Source organism: Microplitis demolitor, chromosome 6, assembly GCF_026212275.2.
Source record: "Microplitis demolitor isolate Queensland-Clemson2020A chromosome 6, iyMicDemo2.1a, whole genome shotgun sequence".
Taxonomy (NCBI): domain Eukaryota; kingdom Metazoa; phylum Arthropoda; class Insecta; order Hymenoptera; family Braconidae; genus Microplitis; species Microplitis demolitor.
Window position 1 is genome coordinate 21,640,246 of NC_068550.1, and position 18,549 is coordinate 21,658,794.

Below are 18,549 nucleotides of genomic sequence, written 5' to 3' on the forward strand. Positions count from 1 at the left end.
TTTACTTGTTTGATTAAGTTGTCAACGTATTCGCAATTGAATTTTGAACGGATCGATCCCATCGTAATGAGTGATGCAATTAATAATTGTAGACTTTTAAATAATGAACTTTTAATTTGATTAACTTTGACACTTTACTGTGAGAGTAACTGTTCACTTAGTAATAACTTCAAGTTAAATTATTAACGATCACTGATTTTATGTTTGTAGTTTTGGGACAAGATTGACTGTACGACTAATCGTCTCAAGATCGAAAACGGTTTTGAATGATGTTGTCTATGGTACCTTCGATCTTAACAAAATCTCCCCAGATAATTACTTTTCTCCCCCACTCTTAAATATCTGTGGTCATAAATCAGGAAGAGAGGGGCAAAAGGGAGTACTTAAGGAAAGACTGAGTTTTTGGCGGCTCGAATAGTGGAAGAAGGGAGGGGGATACTTACTTGTTGTCTCAATATAGCACATTTATCGAAAATTAAAAATCTTTAAATTTGAAGCAAAATGCGTCGTGAAAAAAAGATTTGATATTTGCTCTTTTTACCCCTTTTATTTCTGCTAGTTTTGTACCATGTGTTCGTCATTAATATGCTCCAACAAAAAAAATTTTTATATGGGGCAACATGGTCCCTCTCAAAAATCTACCAAAATTCGGTTATTATTTTATTTCATCTGAAAGCTTCTAATCAATAAATTTTTTTCTCTGTGTCCATCTTTGGTTCATTTTACTCAATCCGTGATTCGATATAGGGCGAATTCTTATACGGCGCGTACCAGGTTTTTCAAACTACAAATATTTTTTATTGCAATAAAATTTATTTTACATAATAATCAGTTTGACTTCAAGTAAAGAGTCTCTATTTTTTTATCTCATTCGAAATTAATCGACTGAAATAATTTATTTATTTTTCCGTCAAGCTTTTGAATTAACAGTAGGAAACTTATGAATTCGAATTAAAGCTTAATTGTAATTTGAACTATAAGAGAAAATGAATTTAAACTGGATAATTATTCTGAACTGGTAGTAAAATTGAGGATAACTTGCGACACTTAAGCCAGAAAAATCTCAAGTGAGTAATTACTTACGCTTAAGCGAATACATATTTATTCCAACTTCAAATTTTGAATGTTAATATTTTTCCAGGGGCTTGATATTTTATTATTTAGGTTGCATTAAAAAAGTTATAAGAAATAAATAAAGGCAAATGAAATAAATTTAATGTGACTGATGTATTGCAAAAAAAATAATTGTTTAATAAAAATTTTAATGACAAGAAATATATGATTTTTTTAATGGAATGTTTATAAATTTTGGTTGGTAAATATCATAAACTTGGTAATTATTTTTTTTATGTCTTATAGTTTTAAAAAAAATCGATATCTTGTTGCTCATAAATTGAATATTTGTAATTGGAGCATCATTTTGAAGATTCATCATTCGCTTCTTCAAATTTGTTTCTGTATAAAAAATTCTTTGATTTTTAATCTTTCAAATTTTATATTATAGTCAAGGGAATGGTTTTGATGAGTCACCATTTCTTGGACATAATTTTTTTTCTACTCTTTATTGCTGTGAATTTTTAATTGAAATTCAAACCAAACTATCAAACATATTAAAAAAATTTATTTAAACAAAAACTTATAAGGATATTGCGCTTCTGTATAGAAAATACTACTTATTTTTACTGATCCAAATCTTCCCAAATTCTAAATGGCTTTGAAGTTTCGCCATTTCTCCCCCATCACCAAATCTTTTTATCGTCAATACTTATAAGTTACACATTGCGAATTCGCTTTTAATCCTGCGACAAATTTTTTATAAACTAAAAATATTAGTTCGTTCACCGAACTCTTGCGAAATGGGTTTTTATGCCATAAAAATTTTAACATGTATCTTTTATTGTTGATAAAAAATTTATGATTTTTAAAGAAAAAAAAAAGTTATTACTTCTGATCAACCTAATAACTTTTTTTGGTTCTCACTAATGTAAACTTTTTTTTTCGTTAATTCTTTCAGCTTGTTTTGTTCATCGACTACGATAAGTAATTTTTTATTTCAAGGCTAACTAATATAAATTTTCTTTATTTATTTTTCAATTCTTTCAGCTAAATTGTATATCTAATATTATTTCTTATAAAATTTACTTGAAATGTATAATCGTAACGATAAAAACTTATTTAAATATTTTTATTTCAGGGCCAACTATATATAAAATAGTTTTATTTGCACAACTTATAGGTCGTATACAAATTTTTACATAAATCATATTTTCATTTGGTTAAATATTCACTTCGTTATATATATTATTTCTTTCTTACTTTTTAACTTCTATAATTTATTTGTTTTTGGCTTCTTATATTTTTTGCACGTCACAGTCTTGGTATCCCGCTTGCACCACGCTCCGTAACCCTGAGTTGACTCTCAAAATTTCTTCAATTCTCTTGAAGACCGTACATAGTTTTATATCAACCTCTCCTTTTAATTTCGCTATTATTTTTTCTTCTACTTTTTTATCCTCTAACCCTCTCCACTCTTCTAGCAGCTCTTTTTCCTTCTCCACCCCTTTATATATTCCTTCACATTTTAGTAGGTGTATCAACGTTTCCTCCTCTTTCCTACACTCTCTACAGCTCCAGCCCCTGTACCCTTTTTTGCCCGCTCTTCCCAAATTTCACACCTTATCCTCGCCCACATCTCCTTGTCCTCCCCTCTTACATTATCTTTTTTCCAGTAGTTATCTTCTTCTTTCTCTAATCTTATTTTTTTGTACAATGTATTATACATTGATTTGTTTATTGCGTCTTCAGCCTCCTTTTTCACGTTCTCTCTCATTTTCTTAATGCCCTCATTCAGCTTTTCCTCTATTTCCTGTACTCCCGCATCCCTGTAGATCATCTCTATCACCTCCTCGCATTACATTTTTTTTAGCGCAACCTTCACCATTTTCCCCCATTTCGTCCGGCACCTGTTCATAATCCCTCTCATTTCTTCTTTCAGTGCTATCCTTGGCCATCTCTCTTTTTCCATCATCATACAATCCTTCATATATCTTACTGCTCTTTCTTTTAATATTACTTCCATCTTTTCTACTCCTATCTCGTCCCTTCAAATATATTCTGGTGTATCCCTTCTTACTCCTAATGCCATCTTGCAGAGCCTCCTATGCACCCTCTCTATTTCTTCCGACTTTTCCCACCCCCAGACCTCCACTCCGTACAAAGCTACTGTTCTTGCCACAGTGTTCATCAGATACATCCTGTCCCTCATGCTGTTCCTTTTGCTCCTTTTTATCACTCCCCATACTGCATTTGTGGCCTTTTGTGCTTTTTGTGCTAGTTCCTTTTTTTGTTTCCCTGCGCTATTCCTTGTGGTGAAATGGTACCCAAGATATTCAAATTCTTTGACTTCTTCGACCTCACTTCCTTCATACATCCATTTCTTTCCCTTCTTTTTTCTACCTCCATTTCTGCATATTAGAATTTTTGTTTTTTCCACGTTCACCTCCATCTTATTCTCTTCTGTGACCCTTGTCTTTCCCCTTTTCTTGTTATAAATTCTTTTGTCTGTCTTCTTTTTCCTACTTTCACCTTACAATATGTTCTTTTATATATTTCTCTTATTATTCTGTGCATTCTCCCTCTGGCCCCCTTCCTCCATACCTTTCTCTTCATTTTTGGTCTCCTGACTGTGTCGAACGCCGCTCTAAAGTCTATGAACCCGATGCATAATTTTCCTCCCTTCCTCTTCATTTTGTTGTTTATTAGACTATTCAATACAAATATGTGGTCCCTTGTCCCTCTTTTTTTCCTGAACCCCGCCTGACTTTCTCTTAAAATTTTTTCTTTATCTATCCAGTTGTTTAGCCTCTCCGTCATCATAGTTGTCAATAACTTGTACCCTGTATTTAGAAGCGAAATTCCCCTGTAATTTTCTGTTCTTTCTTCGTCTCCTGCTTTCTAAATCGGAATTATCACTGCTGTGTCCCATCATTCTGGCATACTTCCTTCGTCCCATATTCTATTTATAATTTCGCCTATCCATTCGATGACATCTGGTGCACTGTTCTTTATAAATTCTGCTGCCATCCCGTCTTTCCCTGGAGCTTTGTGATTCCTGAGCTTTCTTATTGCGGCTTTCACTTCTCTCCTGCTGAAGTTTTTATCGAGCTTCGGCTCCTCTGATCCTTCATTACTACCTTCTCCTTTCCACGGCTCATTTTCTTCTTCTTCCGATTCTTCATTGCCTTCCCCATTCAGCAGATCACTAAAGTGCTTTTCCCATTGTTTTGCTTTTATGCTGTTGCTTGCAGCTCTTTTCTTTCTTCCTCTGAACCTATTTATGGCTTCCCACCATTTTGTCATGTCTTTGGCGTTATTTATCTCCTCACACCTTTCCATCATCCACCTTTCCTTGCTCTCTTTGATTGTTTCCCTATATTTCTTTCTGCTTTCCTTCAGATTTCTTTTTTTTTCTTTGTTATTATCCTTGATGAATTCTTTGAGCTTCTTCCATACTTCTTTTCTTTTTTTTTACCCTCGATATTGTACCACTTTTTTTTCTCCTTTGTATCTTTGTCCTTCTTTCCTTTCATCACCATCCCCGTTTTTTCAGCCCCTTTTCTTACTATTTCCTTTATATCCTCCCACTTAAGCTCGTTTTTTTCCTCAACTGCTTCTGTCAGTGCTTCCTGCGTTGCTTCTGCATACTCCTGTATTTTTTCTTTCTTCCAGATCAGCTTATTTGCTCCAATTTCTTCCTGCTCTTCCTCCTCTGACATGCAGCTTCCTTCCTTACTCTCTTCCTCATTTCTCTTTACCTTATATCTCGCCAACACTGGTAGATGATCTGACTCTATTCTTTCCACCACTCTTACCTCTATTTCTTGCTCATCGCCTCTGTCCAGCGTTAGTATTAGGTCAATTACTGATCCTAAACTCTCTTCGTCTTCCCCGACGTAAGTTATTTCCCCACCTTCATCACCTCTTGCTCTATCATTTTATACGCAGAGTCCTAACTCATCACACATCTTTAGTAATTTTTTTCCTTCGCTGTTTACTGTCTTGTCTCTCGATTTTCTTTTTTTCCTCACTCTGCCTTCGTCCTCTCCTGTTACGTTTTCTTCTCCGATTCTCGCATTAAAGTCCCCAATGATCATCACACTTTCGTCCCTGTTTGCACATTCTTCTATCTGCCTTCTTAGCTCCGTTTCTAATTTGCTCATTCCTACATTGTTATACACTGTGATTATACTTTCACTTTCCTTACTTTCTTCCAACATCATTCCGTATTTCCATTCCCTGACTTCCCATTTTAATTTGCAATTTTTTTTTATCCCAATAATATGACCTCCCTTTGCTCTTCCTCTCTGTTTCTCTCTCGTCGCAGGCTTCGCCCACCATTTGAATTCTTTGCTCAGCCTCTCACATGTTATTTCCACCTTATCTTCCATTACCCATGACTCCACTAGCACAATTATCTCGTTTTCTTCCATCATTGTTGCAGCTTTTTCTACCTCATTCATACCTGCAACATTCCAAAACTATATTTTCCTTCTATTTTATTGCTCTCTTCCTTTATTTTGGTCCTCTCTCTCCTTGGCCTCTGTGTCTCTTTCTGTACCCACTCTCCACTCCTTTTTCTCATCATTCGCCCACTTTCATAATTCCAATTCTCCTTTTTTTTCATTCCAACACCACCATACCTCCCCAATTTTTATTTTCTTCCCCTCTACTTCTGTTACATTGCCATTACTCTGCTCCCATTTTGCTTTTCTTCTTATCCACCTCTCGACTTCTAACTCTCTACTCGTTTTTTATTCCCCCACCCACACTCCGGTCCCTTTCATAATCTTCCGTCTTCCCAGAATGTCTCTCTTCTCTTTCTCATTTGCACTTTCGATTATTATCTGTCTTCCTTTCTGGAATTTTACTCTCATCGGCTCAATTCTGACTTTCAATCTCCTTTCCATCACCTTCATTACGTCTTCTTTTCTTCGGTACATGCCATTTTCATAATATATGTGTATGTTTAACCTTTTTTGCTTCCTTTCTTTTAGTTCTTCCTCCAGCTCATTTCCATTAATTTTTTTTGGCTTTTCTTCAATGAGCTTTTCTTTTTCTTGTCTTCTCCATTCTTCATTTGTTTTGTCCTTCTTATCTTGTCTTTTCCTCGCCTCGCTCACGAATCTTTCCACCTCATTTTCCAAGCTCCATTCCCTCATTTCTTGAACATTCCTTTTATTCGCCCACGCGTTTTCTGTTTCCTTCACTCTTGATCGCTCTCTTTCCTGCCTTCCTCCACTGTTACTCTTTCCTTGTCTCTTTGTGTCGTGACTCTGACTGTCGTGTTGCTTTCCTTTTTTTTTCCTCGGTTGCTTTTGTCTTATTTGGTATGTTCGTCTTACTTTCTTTCTCCTTTTTTATTTTTTCACTTAGCTCTTTAATTACTCTGTCCTTTTCCTTTATGCTTTGTTCTCTTTTACCAATTTCCTTCTCTAATCTTTCTATTTCCTGTCTGTGTCTTCTTTCCTTTTCCACTTGGTCTTCTTTACATTTGCTCCTAATTATTTGGGCCCCTATCTTCGAGGTTTCTTGTCTTGTACATGCCTTTATTTCTTCCATTGATTTCATTATCAATTCTTCAACTTTTGTTTTTACCCTGTCTTCTATCTCTGCGATCAATTGCCACATCTTTTCCTCTGAATTTTTTTCACTATCCTTCATTTCCTGCTTTTGGCTCCAATTTGACATTCCAGTCTGCGTTGCTTGTTCTCTTGTCTTTTTTCCCACTTCATCGTTCTGTTTGTCTTTCCTATCATTGAGTGTCTCGATTATATCTAACTCTTTCGCCTCTTCATTACTGTCCTTCTCAACTTGCAGACTTCCTCTACTGTTTCTTGCCGGTGTTCTCGCTAGCTGAAATCCGGCTCTGCACCAGTCTGTTCCTACCTCATTTATATTGTCTGTGTTTTCTACCTTTTTTTGCTTTTGCCTTTATTATATCCATCTGACTACACACAAATTTTTCTAACGCTCCATTTTTCATACCGTAGTCTCTTTTACTCGCTGAATTTGTACTTTTGAATTTGCGCGGCCTTCCCCTCCTTCTCTTGGTCATCCCGGCGCTTGCGCCATTCACTTTACCTCTCTCATGTCTTTCCTCGTCACTTGTCATCTCTTTGTATGTGCTGCCCTCTCGTTCCTCGTCACTTTTTTCCTTCGTCTTGTCTCCCGCCAATTCCTCTATGTCCGCCAAAACCCGGATTGCTTTTACCTTTTGGTTTCCGCGTCTTTTGCTTTTCCCGTGCCACAGCTTTTCTTTTTTTTTATTATTCACATTGTTTGGCGTTTCTCACTCCCACCTTTTTTACTCTAAACTTACTTGCCTTTTCTTTTTTTTTTCACTATTTCATTTATTTTTGCACTAGCTACTCTTTTACACGTCTGTACACTTACACAGCTTACAGCGCTCCTTTCAGGGCCAACTAATATTTATTATTTTTTTTTTATTCTTTCAGTTAAATCTTATATTAAATAAATTATTGTTTATAGAATTGACTTAAAATTACACTTTTCAGCGCTTCATTGTATTGAAAAATACTTATTTAAATGTTTTCATTTCAGGGCAAACTAATATTTAATTTTTTTATTTTTTCAGCTAGATCATTAACTGATTAAATTGTTACTTATAAAACTGACATCAAATGAAAAATTTAAACTCCCCATTGTAATGATAAAAACTTACCCAATAATTTCTGTTTCAGGGCCAACTAATATTTATTTTTTTATTCTTTTTTTTTTAATTCTTTCAGTCAAATTTTAAACTAAATAAATTATTGTTTATAAAATTTATATTAAACGGCACTTTTCAGCACCTTGTTAAAAAGTTGAAAACTTGTTTAAAAATTTCCATTTCAGGAATCAACTAACATGAATTGTTTTTTTTTTTTTTTTTAATTTTTTCAGTCAGGTCTTACATCAAATAAATTATTCTTAATATAATTGACTTTAAGTGGGACTTCAGCGCCTTATTATTACGACGAAGAGTTTTTCAATCAATCCAATATCAAGGTTAACTGTCATAATTTTTTCTATTTTTATTTTTTGACTTTGATTTTAAGTAAATTATACAAAAAACAACCATACCCATACGTAAAACCATACCAAATTAAAACCAAACGGCTCTTTTCAGCGCCTGGCTCACATGGAGAAAGTTCTTGAGCTTTTGGGGTCCTGTTCATGCAGGGCCCCCCCCCCCAAATTTTTTATACGTCTATTCTTTTCAAGTTTAATTATACTAAATTAGCAGTCATAAGAAATACAAAATTTTTTTTCCGTACAAATAACATAAAATTTTTTTCTTGCAGAGTATAATTCCCTTAAATAAAATTTCCCAATACCAATAAAACCCATCTTTAATTTTATCCTTTCCCATTGGACTCAACAAATTCATGAAACTTTTTTTTGTTGAATTTTACGGCAATTAGTAAAAAATTTTTTAACCTAGTCTGCAGAATTTTTATCTATCGTCTCTGTACTTAAAGATAAATATATTTATAAACTAAAGTGTAAACTATAATTTAACAAAAATCAAAAAATTGTAATTCTTTGTCAGTCATTTAAAACAATGAAACATTTACTGCGAAAAAATATCGGAGCATTGATGTGAGTTAAATGTTACAGAACTTAAATTATTATCCACGAACGTAAATTATAGTGGCCCTAAAAAGAGCCATTTCCAACTCAAAGTGTAAAACTTCAGTATCCAATTGTAAAAAATCTGTACATAGAAATAAAAAGAATTCCTGCCGAAAGACATATTTCGTTTGAGATTTCCTCAAAATAACATGAAAACCAAATTATAAAGTCGTGATGACAACTTTTTTTTCACAACCCGGGATATTTTTCTACTACTTATTGGTTAGCCGATACCGACTCAATCAATATTGTTATTATTTTGCGTTATAAATAATTACTTATAGCTGTAAAACTATAAAACTTACACTCTTGTAAACATTAAACAGTCAATAAAAATACTTAGTTGGAATACTTTTATTTGTTAAAATAAGAGACTAATGGTGAGGCAAAAATAAATATATGCACAACTCGAAATGTATAAAAAATCATAATTTAGTAAATATTAAAATTTGTACTTGTTGTTTAGCCACTTACTAAATAAATATAAATATTGAAAGAGTATGGAAGCAAGGATTGAATTCTTAGGTGTAAACTTGAATTGTTCTTTACGTATGAAAAATTTGGTGGCCCTGAAAAGGGCCGTTTTTAACTTAAGTCAGAACTTAAGTATCTAATTAGAAAGTATCTTCACCTGTACCATGATATATACTTCATCGCTGGCTTCATGTAATATGCCACAGAAGTCGTCTCTGCCACGTCGTCTGATGCAGTTGCCCAAGTGTATGTAGTCATCGTAGGCCTTGAAAGGAGCAGACTGGTCGGTGAGGGTCGTCAGGTTACCGAGCAAGTCAAGGGCGAAACACTGGGCGGTGTATCTCGTCTTGAGGTCCTTGGACTTGGACGGTTGGATGCCCAACGAAAGCCAAAAGTTGTCTTCCCGGCCGTGGCTTAGCTCCATACGGAAACTCCATGTTTCCTGGATGTCTGTCCTCGGATACAGGGATGACTCTGCAACCTCCACAGCTCCTGAATCTGTCGTGTATAGCTTCGTGCTGATTTTAGTCAGCTTAAACGTGTGGCCAGTTGAATTAATGAAATTCATCTTGACGTGTGAAGTTAAAAACTTGAATATTTTGCGTGACGTACAAAGTAAGTTGTCGGTTGGAAATGACCTACAATGAATGTATGACCATTAAGTAACCTCTGACCTTTACCACCTCCACGACTAAATTTCAACGTACTGCTTTCTGATTGGCTCGCAGTTACCGACGTGACGATTTTCTCGTAATTACTTTCTATCGGTACACGCGCACCAATCACAGCAAAGGAAATATCCCCTCTACTACTTCTAGCTTTCTTATTGGCTCGCAGGTACCGACAAAGTGAGTATTGTTGTTATTTTTCGTCGGTACGTGCGATCCAATAGAATTACCGAATCATCGATCCCTGAAATATTTGCATCAGACAAAATATTTAGCATTGCCAACGATGGAATATCAAAACTTAACAATATTAAAATATTCCGTTCGCATTTAGTTGATTTTTTAATAGTAGCTGGCTATTGGCTACTTCAACAATTTTACTACACTGTGAATGATATGAATAATTTTATTGATATATTTGTGAAATTTCAGGAGACTTTCGTCTGTTAGAGAGACTCAACTTTCCTTATGACAAGTACACAAAATAATTGTTTGAAAAAATCAAAAATTAATAATAGCTTTTCTATTAATAGCTTTTTCGTAATTTGTCACAAAAAAAAAAAAAATAATATTCCGGTACCGGGAATCGAACCTTTTTTTTTTTGTTTAAAGTTTCTTTATTTAAATTTACCATGTCATACATAATAGGAATAAATAAACTAAATAACATAAATCCTTAATTTCTAATTGTTTTAAACTTATTAATTGAGATCAACTGGCTGTTGTTGGCAGCGTCTCGGGTCTCTACCATCTTTGTAATTTTATTTACTGCTATTATTAGAGCCACCGAAGGCTCCGGTCACGATAGTCATTTTTTATTTTTTAATTATTTTTTTTCCTATTTAGCTTTTATTAAAACAGGAAAACAGTGGCTAAGTGTGCACCTGTAGGCAATTCGAGCCTGCTGTCGACTACTACGTTGATCGTTGTTGGTCAAGCGGAAGCTTGGTTGCCGTGAGCAAATTTAGGGTTTTGTGCGCCGATTTTAAAAAACTACTTATACACTTTTCTATTGAATGTAAATTCTTTTTTTGAATAAACAGCCACTGTTCGCGTTAACAAATAGCTAGGTCCGTGGTTCGATATAGGGCGAATTGTTATACGGCGCGTACCGGGTTTTCAAACTACAAATATTTTTTATTGCAATAAAATTTATTTTACATAATAATCAGTTTGACTTCAAGTAAAGAGTCTCTATGTTTTCATCTCATTCGAAATTAATCTACTGAAATAATTTATTTATTTTTCCGTCAAGCTTTTGAATTAACAGTAGGAAACTTATGAATTCGAATTAAAGTTTAATTGTAATTTCAACTATAAGAGAAAATAAATTTCAACTGGATAATTATTTTGAACTGGTAGTAAAATTGAGGATAACTTGTGACACTTAAGCCAGAAAAATCTTAAGTGAGTAATTACTTACGCTTAAGCGAATACATATTTATTCCAACTTCAAATTTTAAATGTTAATATTTTTCCAGGGGCTTTGATATTTTATTATTTAGGTTGCATTAAAAAAGTTATAAGAAATAAATAAAGGCAAATAAAATAAATTTAATGTGACTGATGTATTGCCAAAAAAATAATTTTTTAATAAAAATTTTAATGACAAGAAATATATGATTTTTTGAATGGACTGTTTATAAATTTTGGTTGGTAAATATCATAAACTTGGTAATTATTTTTTTTATTTCTTATAGTTTTAAAAAAAAATCTATATCTTGTTGCTTATAAATTGAATATTTGTAATTGGAGAATGATTTTGAAGATTCATCATTCGCTTCTTCAAATTTGTTTCTTTATGAAAAATTCTTTGATTTTTAATCTTTCAAATTTTATATTATAGTCAGAGGAATGGTTTTGATGAGTCACCATTTCTTGGACAAAATTGTTTTTCTACTCTTTATTACTGTGAATTTTAAATTGAAATTCAAACCAAACTATCAAACATATTACAAAAATTTATTTAAACAAAAACTTATAAGGATATTGCGCTTTTGTACAGAAAATCCTACTTATTTTTACTGATCCAAATTTTCCCAAATTTGAAATGGTTTCGAAATTACGCCATTTTTCCTTCATTGATACATTTTATAACCGATAATTTTTAGTTAATTGCGAATCTACTTTCAAATATTTAAAAAAAATTTACAGGAACCATACGAGAGGAAATTTTTTTCTCTATAAAAATTCCTCGATTTTTCTAATCTCTGAAATTTTTTAACATTGCCACTGCGATGGTTTTGATGAGTCGCCATTCCTTACGAAAAATTTTTATCTACTTTTTATAATTGCAAATTTTATCTTAGAATTTAAGCCACAGGTTAAAAATGTGACAAAATTTTACCAAAAAAAACTTGTAAGCAACTTGCGTTTCTGTACAGACCCCCGTTAATTTTCGAGACCCAAATCTTCCCAAGTTCTAAATGGCTTTGAAGTTTCGCCATTTCTCCCCCATCACCAAATCTTTTTATCGTCAATACTTATAAGTTACACATTGCGAATTCGCTTTTAATCCTGCGACAAATTTTTTATAAACTAAAAATATTAGTTCGTTCACCGAACTCTTGCGAAATGGGTTTTTATGCCATAAAAATTTTAACATGTATCTTTTATGGTTGATAAAAAATTTATGATTTTTAAAGAAAAAAAAAAGTTATTCCTTCTGATCAACCTAATAACTTTTTTTGGTTCTCACTAATGTAAACTTTTTTTTTCGTTAATTCTTTTAGCTTGTTTTGTTCATCGACTACGATAAGTAATTTTTTATTTCAAGGCTAACTAATATAAATTTTCTTTATTTATTTTTCAATTCTTTCAGCTGAATTGTATATCTAATATTATTTCTTATAAAATTTACTTGAAATGTATAATCGTAACGATAAAAACTTATTTAAATATTTTTATTTCAGGGCCAACTATATATAAAATAGTTTTATTTGCACAACTTATAGGTCGTATACAAATTTTTACATAAATCATATTTTCATTTGGTAAAATATTCACTTCGTTATATATATTATTTCTTTCTTACTTTTTAACTTCTATAATTTATTTGTTTTTGGCTTCTTATATTTTTTGCACGTCACAGTCTTGGTATCCCGCTTGCACCACGCTCCGTAACCCTGAGTTGACTCTCAAAATTTCTTCAATTCTCTTGAAGACCGTACATAGTTTTATATCAACCTCTCCTTTTAATTTCGCTATCATTTTTTCTTCTACTTTTTTATCCTCTAACCCTCTCCACTCTTCTAGCAGCTCTTTTTCCTTCTCCACCCCTTTATATATTCCTTCACATTTTAGTAGGTGTATCAACGTTTCCTCCTCTTTCCTACACCCTCTACAGCTCCAGCCCCTGTACACTTTTTTGCCCGCTCTTCCCAAATTTCCACACCTTATCCTCGCCCACATCTCCTTGTCCTCCCCTCTTACATTATCTTTTTTCCAGTAGTTATCTTATTCTTTCTCTAATCTTATTTTTTTGTACAATGTATTATACGTTGATTTGTTTATTGCGTCTTCAGCCTCCTTTTTCACGTTCTCTCTCATTTTCTTAATGCCCTCATTCAGCTTTTCCTCTATTTCCTGTACTCCCGCATCCCTGTAGATCATCTCTATCACCTCCTCGCATTACATTTTTTTTAGCGCAACCTTCACCATTTTCCCCCATTTCGTCGGGCACCTGTTCATAATCCCTCTCATTTCTTCTTTCAGTGCTATCCTTGGCCATCTCTCTTTTTCCATCATCATACAATCCTTCATATATCTTACTGCTCTTCCTTTTAATATTACTTCCATCTTTTCTACTCCCATCTCGTCCCTCCAAATATATTCTGGTGTATCCCTTCTTACTCCTAATGCCATCTTGCAGAGCCTCCTATGCACCCTCTCTATTTCTTCCGACTTTTCCCACCCCCAGACCTCCACTCCGTACAAAGCTACTGTTCTTGCCACAGTGTTCATCAGATACATCCTGTCCCTCATGCTGTTCCTTTTGCTCCTTTTTATCACTCCCCATACTGCATTTGTGGCCTTTTGTGCTTTTTGTGCTAGTTCCTTTTTTTGTTTCCCTGCGCTATTCCTTGTGGTGAAATGGTACCCAAGATATTTAAATTCTTTGACTTCTTCGACCTGACTTCCTTTATACATCCATTTCTTTCCCTTCTTTTTTCTACCTCCATTTCTGCATATTAGAATTTTTGTTTTTTCCACGTTCACCTCCATCTTATTCTCTTCTGTGTATCCATCCAGCTCTTTCAGCATCCCTCTTAGCTCCTCTTCTGTGTCCGCAACTAGCGCCACATCATCCGTATATTTCATGACATGTATTCGTTGGTTCCCAATCATTGTCCCTCCTCTCTTCTTCCCCACCTTCATCACCTCTTGCTCTATCATTTTATACGCAGCGTCCTAACTCATCACACATCTTTAGTAATTTTTTTCCTTCGCTGTTTACTGTCTTGTCTCTCGATTTTCTTTTTTTCCTCACTCTGCCTTCGTCCTCTCCTGTTACGTTTTCTTCTCCGATTCTCGCATTAAAGTCCCCAATGATCATCACACTTTCGTCCCTGTTTGCACATTCTTCTATCTGCCTTCTTAGCTCCGTTTCTAATTTGCTCATTCCTACATTGTTATACACTGTGATTATACTTTCACTTTCCTTACTTTCTTCCAACATCATTCCGTATTTCCATTCCCTGACTTCCCATTTTAATTTGCAATTTTTTTTTATCCCAATAATATGACCTCCCTTTGCTCTTCCTCTCTGTTTCTCTCTCGTCGCAGGCTTCGCCCACCATTTGAATTCTTTGCTCAGCCCCTCACATGTTATTTCCACCTTATCTTCCATTACCCATGTCTCCACTAGCACAACAATCTCGTTTTCTTCCATCATTGTGGCAGCTTTTTCTACCTCATTCATACCTGCAACATTCCAAAACTATATTTTCCTTCTATTTTCTTGCTCTCTTCCTTTATTTTGGTCCTCTTTCTCCTTGGCCTCTGTGTCTCTTTCTGTACCCACTCTCCACTCCTTTTTCTCATCATTCGCCCACTTTCATAATTCCAATTCTCCTTTTTTTTCATTCCAACACCACCATACCTCACCAATTTTTAACCTTTTTTGCTTCCTGTCTTTTAGTTCTTCACCCAGCTCATTTCCATTAATTTTTTTTGGCTTTTCTTTAATGAGCTTTTCTTTTTCTTGTCTTCTCCATTCTTCATTTGTTTTGTCCTTCTTATCTTGTCTTTTCCTCGCCTCGCTCACGAATCTTTCCACCTCATTTTTCAAGCTCCATTCCCTCATTTCTTGAACATTCCTTTCATTCGCCCACGCGTTTTCTGTTTCCTTCACTCTTGATCGCCCTCTTTCCTGCCTTCCTCCACTGTTACTCTTTCCTTGTCTCTTTGTGTCGTGACTCTGACTGTCGTGTTGCTTTCCTTTTTTTTTCCTCGGTTGCTTTTGTCTTATTTGGTATGTTCGTCTTACTTTCTTTCTCCTTTTTTATTTTTTCACTTAGCTCTTTAATTACTCTGTCCTTTTCCTTTATGCGTTGTTCTCTTTTACCAATTTCCTTCTCTAATCTTTCTATTTCCTGTCTGTGTCTTCTTTCCTTTTCCACTTGGTCTTCTTTACATTTGCTTCTAATTATTTGGGCCCCTATCTTCGAGGATTCTTGTCTTGTACATGCCTTTATTTCTTCCATTGATTTCATTATCAATTCTTCAACTTTTGTTTTTACCCTGTCTTCTTTCTCTGCGATCAATTGCCACATCTTTTAATCTGAATTTTTTTCACTATCCTTCATTTCCTGCTTTTGGCTCCAATTTGACATTCCAGTCTGCGTTGCTTGTTCTCTTGTCTTTTTTCCCACTTCATCTTTCTGTTTGTCTTTCCTATCGTTGATTGTCTCGATTATATCTAACTCTTTCGCCTCTTCATTACTGTCCTTCTCAACTTGCAGACTTCCTCTACTGTTTCTTGCCGGTGTTCTCGCTAGCTGAAATCCGGCTCTGCACCAGTCTGTTCCTACCTCATTTATATTGTCTGTGTTTTCTACCTTTTTTGCTTTTGCCTTTATTATATCTATCTGACTAAACACAAATTTTTCTAACGCTCCATTTTTCATACCGTAGTCTCTTTTACTCGCTGAATTTGTACTTTTGAATTTGCGCGGCCTTCCCCTCCTTCTCTTGGTCATCCCGGCGCTTGCGCCATTCGCTTTACCTCTCTCATGTCTTTCCTCGTCACTTGTCATCTCTTTGTATGTGCTGCCCTCTCGTTCCTCGTCACTTTTTTCCTTCGTCTTGTCTCCCGCCAATTCCTCTATGTCCGCCAAAACCCGGATTGCTTTTACCTTTTGGTTTCCGCGTCTTTTGCTTTTCCCGTGCCACAGCTTTTCTTTTTTTTTATTATTCACCTTGTTTGGCGTTTTTCACTCCCACCTTTTTTACTCTAAACTTACTTGCCTTTTCTTTTTTTTTTCACTATTTCATTTATTTTTGCACTAGCTACTCTTTTACACGTCTGTACACTTACACAGCTTACAGCGCTCCTTTCAGGGCCAACTAATATTTATTATTTTTTTTTTATTCTTTCAGTTAAATCTTATATTAAATAAATTATTGTTTATAGAATTGACTTAAAATTACACTTTTCAGCGCTTCATTGTATTGAAAAATACTTATTTAAATGTTTTCATTTCAGGGCAAACTAATATTTAATTTTTTTATTTTTTCAGCTAGATCATTAACTGATTAAATTGTTACTTATAAAACTGACATCAAATGAAAAATTTAAACTCCCCATTGTAATGATAAAAACTTACCCAATAATTTCTGTTTCAGGGCCAACTAATATTTATTTTTTTATTCTTTTTTTTTTAATTCTTTCAGTCAAATTTTAAACTAAATAAATTATTGTTTATAAAATTTATATTAAACGGCACTTTTCAGCACCTTGTTAAAAAGTTGAAAACTTGTTTAAAAATTTCCATTTCAGGAATCAACTAACATGAATTGTTTTTTTTTTTTTTTTAATTTTTTCAGTCAGGTCTTACATCAAATAAATTATTCTTAATATAATTGACTTTAAGTGGGACTTCAGCGCCTTATTATTACGACGAAGAGTTTTTCAATCAATCCAATATCAAGGTTAACTGTCATAATTTTTTCTATTTTTATTTTTTGACTTTGATTTTAAGTAAATTATACAAAAAACAACCATACCCATACGTAAAACCATACCAAATTAAAACCAAACGGCTCTTTTCAGCGCCTGGCTCACATGGAGAAAGTTCTTGAGCTTTTGGGGTCCTGTTCATGCAGGGCCCCCCCCCCCAAATTTTTTATACGTCTATTCTTTTCAAGTTTAATTATACTAAATTAGCAGTCATAAGAAATACAAAATTTTTTTTCCGTACAAATAACATAAAATTTTTTTCTTGCAGAGTATAATTCCCTTAAATAAAATTTCCCAATACCAATAAAACCCATCTTTAATTTTATCCTTTCCCATTGGACTCAACAAATTCATGAAACTTTTTTTTGTTGAATTTTACGGCAATTAGTAAAAAATTTTTTAACCTAGTCTGCAGAATTTTTATCTATCGTCTCTGTACTTAAAGATAAATATATTTATAAACTAAAGTGTAAACTATAATTTAACAAAAATCAAAAAATTGTAATTCTTTGTCAGTCATTTAAAACAATGAAACATTTACTGCGAAAAAATATCGGAGCATTGATGTGAGTTAAATGTTACAGAACTTAAATTATTATCCACGAACGTAAATTATAGTGGCCCTAAAAAGAGCCATTTCCAACTCAAAGTGTAAAACTTCAGTATCCAATTGTAAAAAATCTGTACATAGAAATAAAAAGAATTCCTGCCGAAAGACATATTTCGTTTGAGATTTCCTCAAAATAACATGAAAACCAAATTATAAAGTCGTGATGACAACTTTTTTTTCACAACCCGGGATATTTTTCTACTACTTATTGGTTAGCCGATACCGACTCAATCAATATTGTTATTATTTTGCGTTATAAATAATTACTTATAGCTGTAAAACTATAAAACTTACACTCTTGTAAACATTAAACAGTCAATAAAAATACTTAGTTGGAATACTTTTATTTGTTAAAATAAGAGACTAATGGTGAGGCAAAAATAAATATATGCACAACTCGAAATGTATAAAAAATCATAATTTAGTAAATATTAAAATTTGTACTTGTTGTTTAGCCACTTACTAAATAAATATAAATATTGAAAGAGTATGGAAGCAAGGATTGAATTCTTAGGTGTAAACTTGAATTGTTCTTTACGTATGAAAAATTTGGTGGCCCTGAAAAGGGCCGTTTTTAACTTAAGTCAGAACTTAAGTATCTAATTAGAAAGTATCTTCACCTGTACCATGATATATACTTCATCGCTGGCTTCATGTAATATGCCACAGAAGTCGTCTCTGCCACGTCGTCTGATGCAGTTGCCCAAGTGTATGTAGTCATCGTAGGCCTTGAAAGGAGCAGACTGGTCGGTGAGGGTCGTCAGGTTACCGAGCAAGTCAAGGGCGAAACACTGGGCGGTGTATCTCGTCTTGAGGTCCTTGGACTTGGACGGTTGGATGCCCAACGAAAGCCAAAAGTTGTCTTCCCGGTCGTGGCTTAGCTCCATACGGAAACTCCATGTTTCCTGGATGTCTGTCCTCGG

General features: G+C 34.0%; 2 protein-coding genes across 2 annotated transcripts; both read right to left on the reverse strand.

Moving 5' to 3' along the window:
* Positions 1–3,984: 3,984 nt before the first annotated feature.
* On the reverse strand, positions 3,985–6,218 carry LOC128668119 (cilia- and flagella-associated protein 251-like). The gene is made up of 3 exons (XM_053740287.1): positions 6,031–6,218; positions 4,513–4,986; positions 3,985–4,330 (listed from the first exon to the last, which is right to left on the reverse strand). The coding sequence occupies exons 1-3, from the start codon at positions 6,216–6,218 to the stop codon at positions 3,985–3,987; spliced, it is 1,008 nt and encodes a 335-aa protein (XP_053596262.1).
* A 7,248-nt stretch (positions 6,219–13,466) lies between these two features.
* On the reverse strand, positions 13,467–14,231 carry LOC128668120 (uncharacterized). The gene has a single exon (XM_053740288.1). It carries the CDS (start codon positions 14,229–14,231, stop codon positions 13,467–13,469), a length of 765 nt encoding a protein of 254 aa, XP_053596263.1.
* Between the last annotated feature and the right edge of the window lie 4,318 nt (positions 14,232–18,549).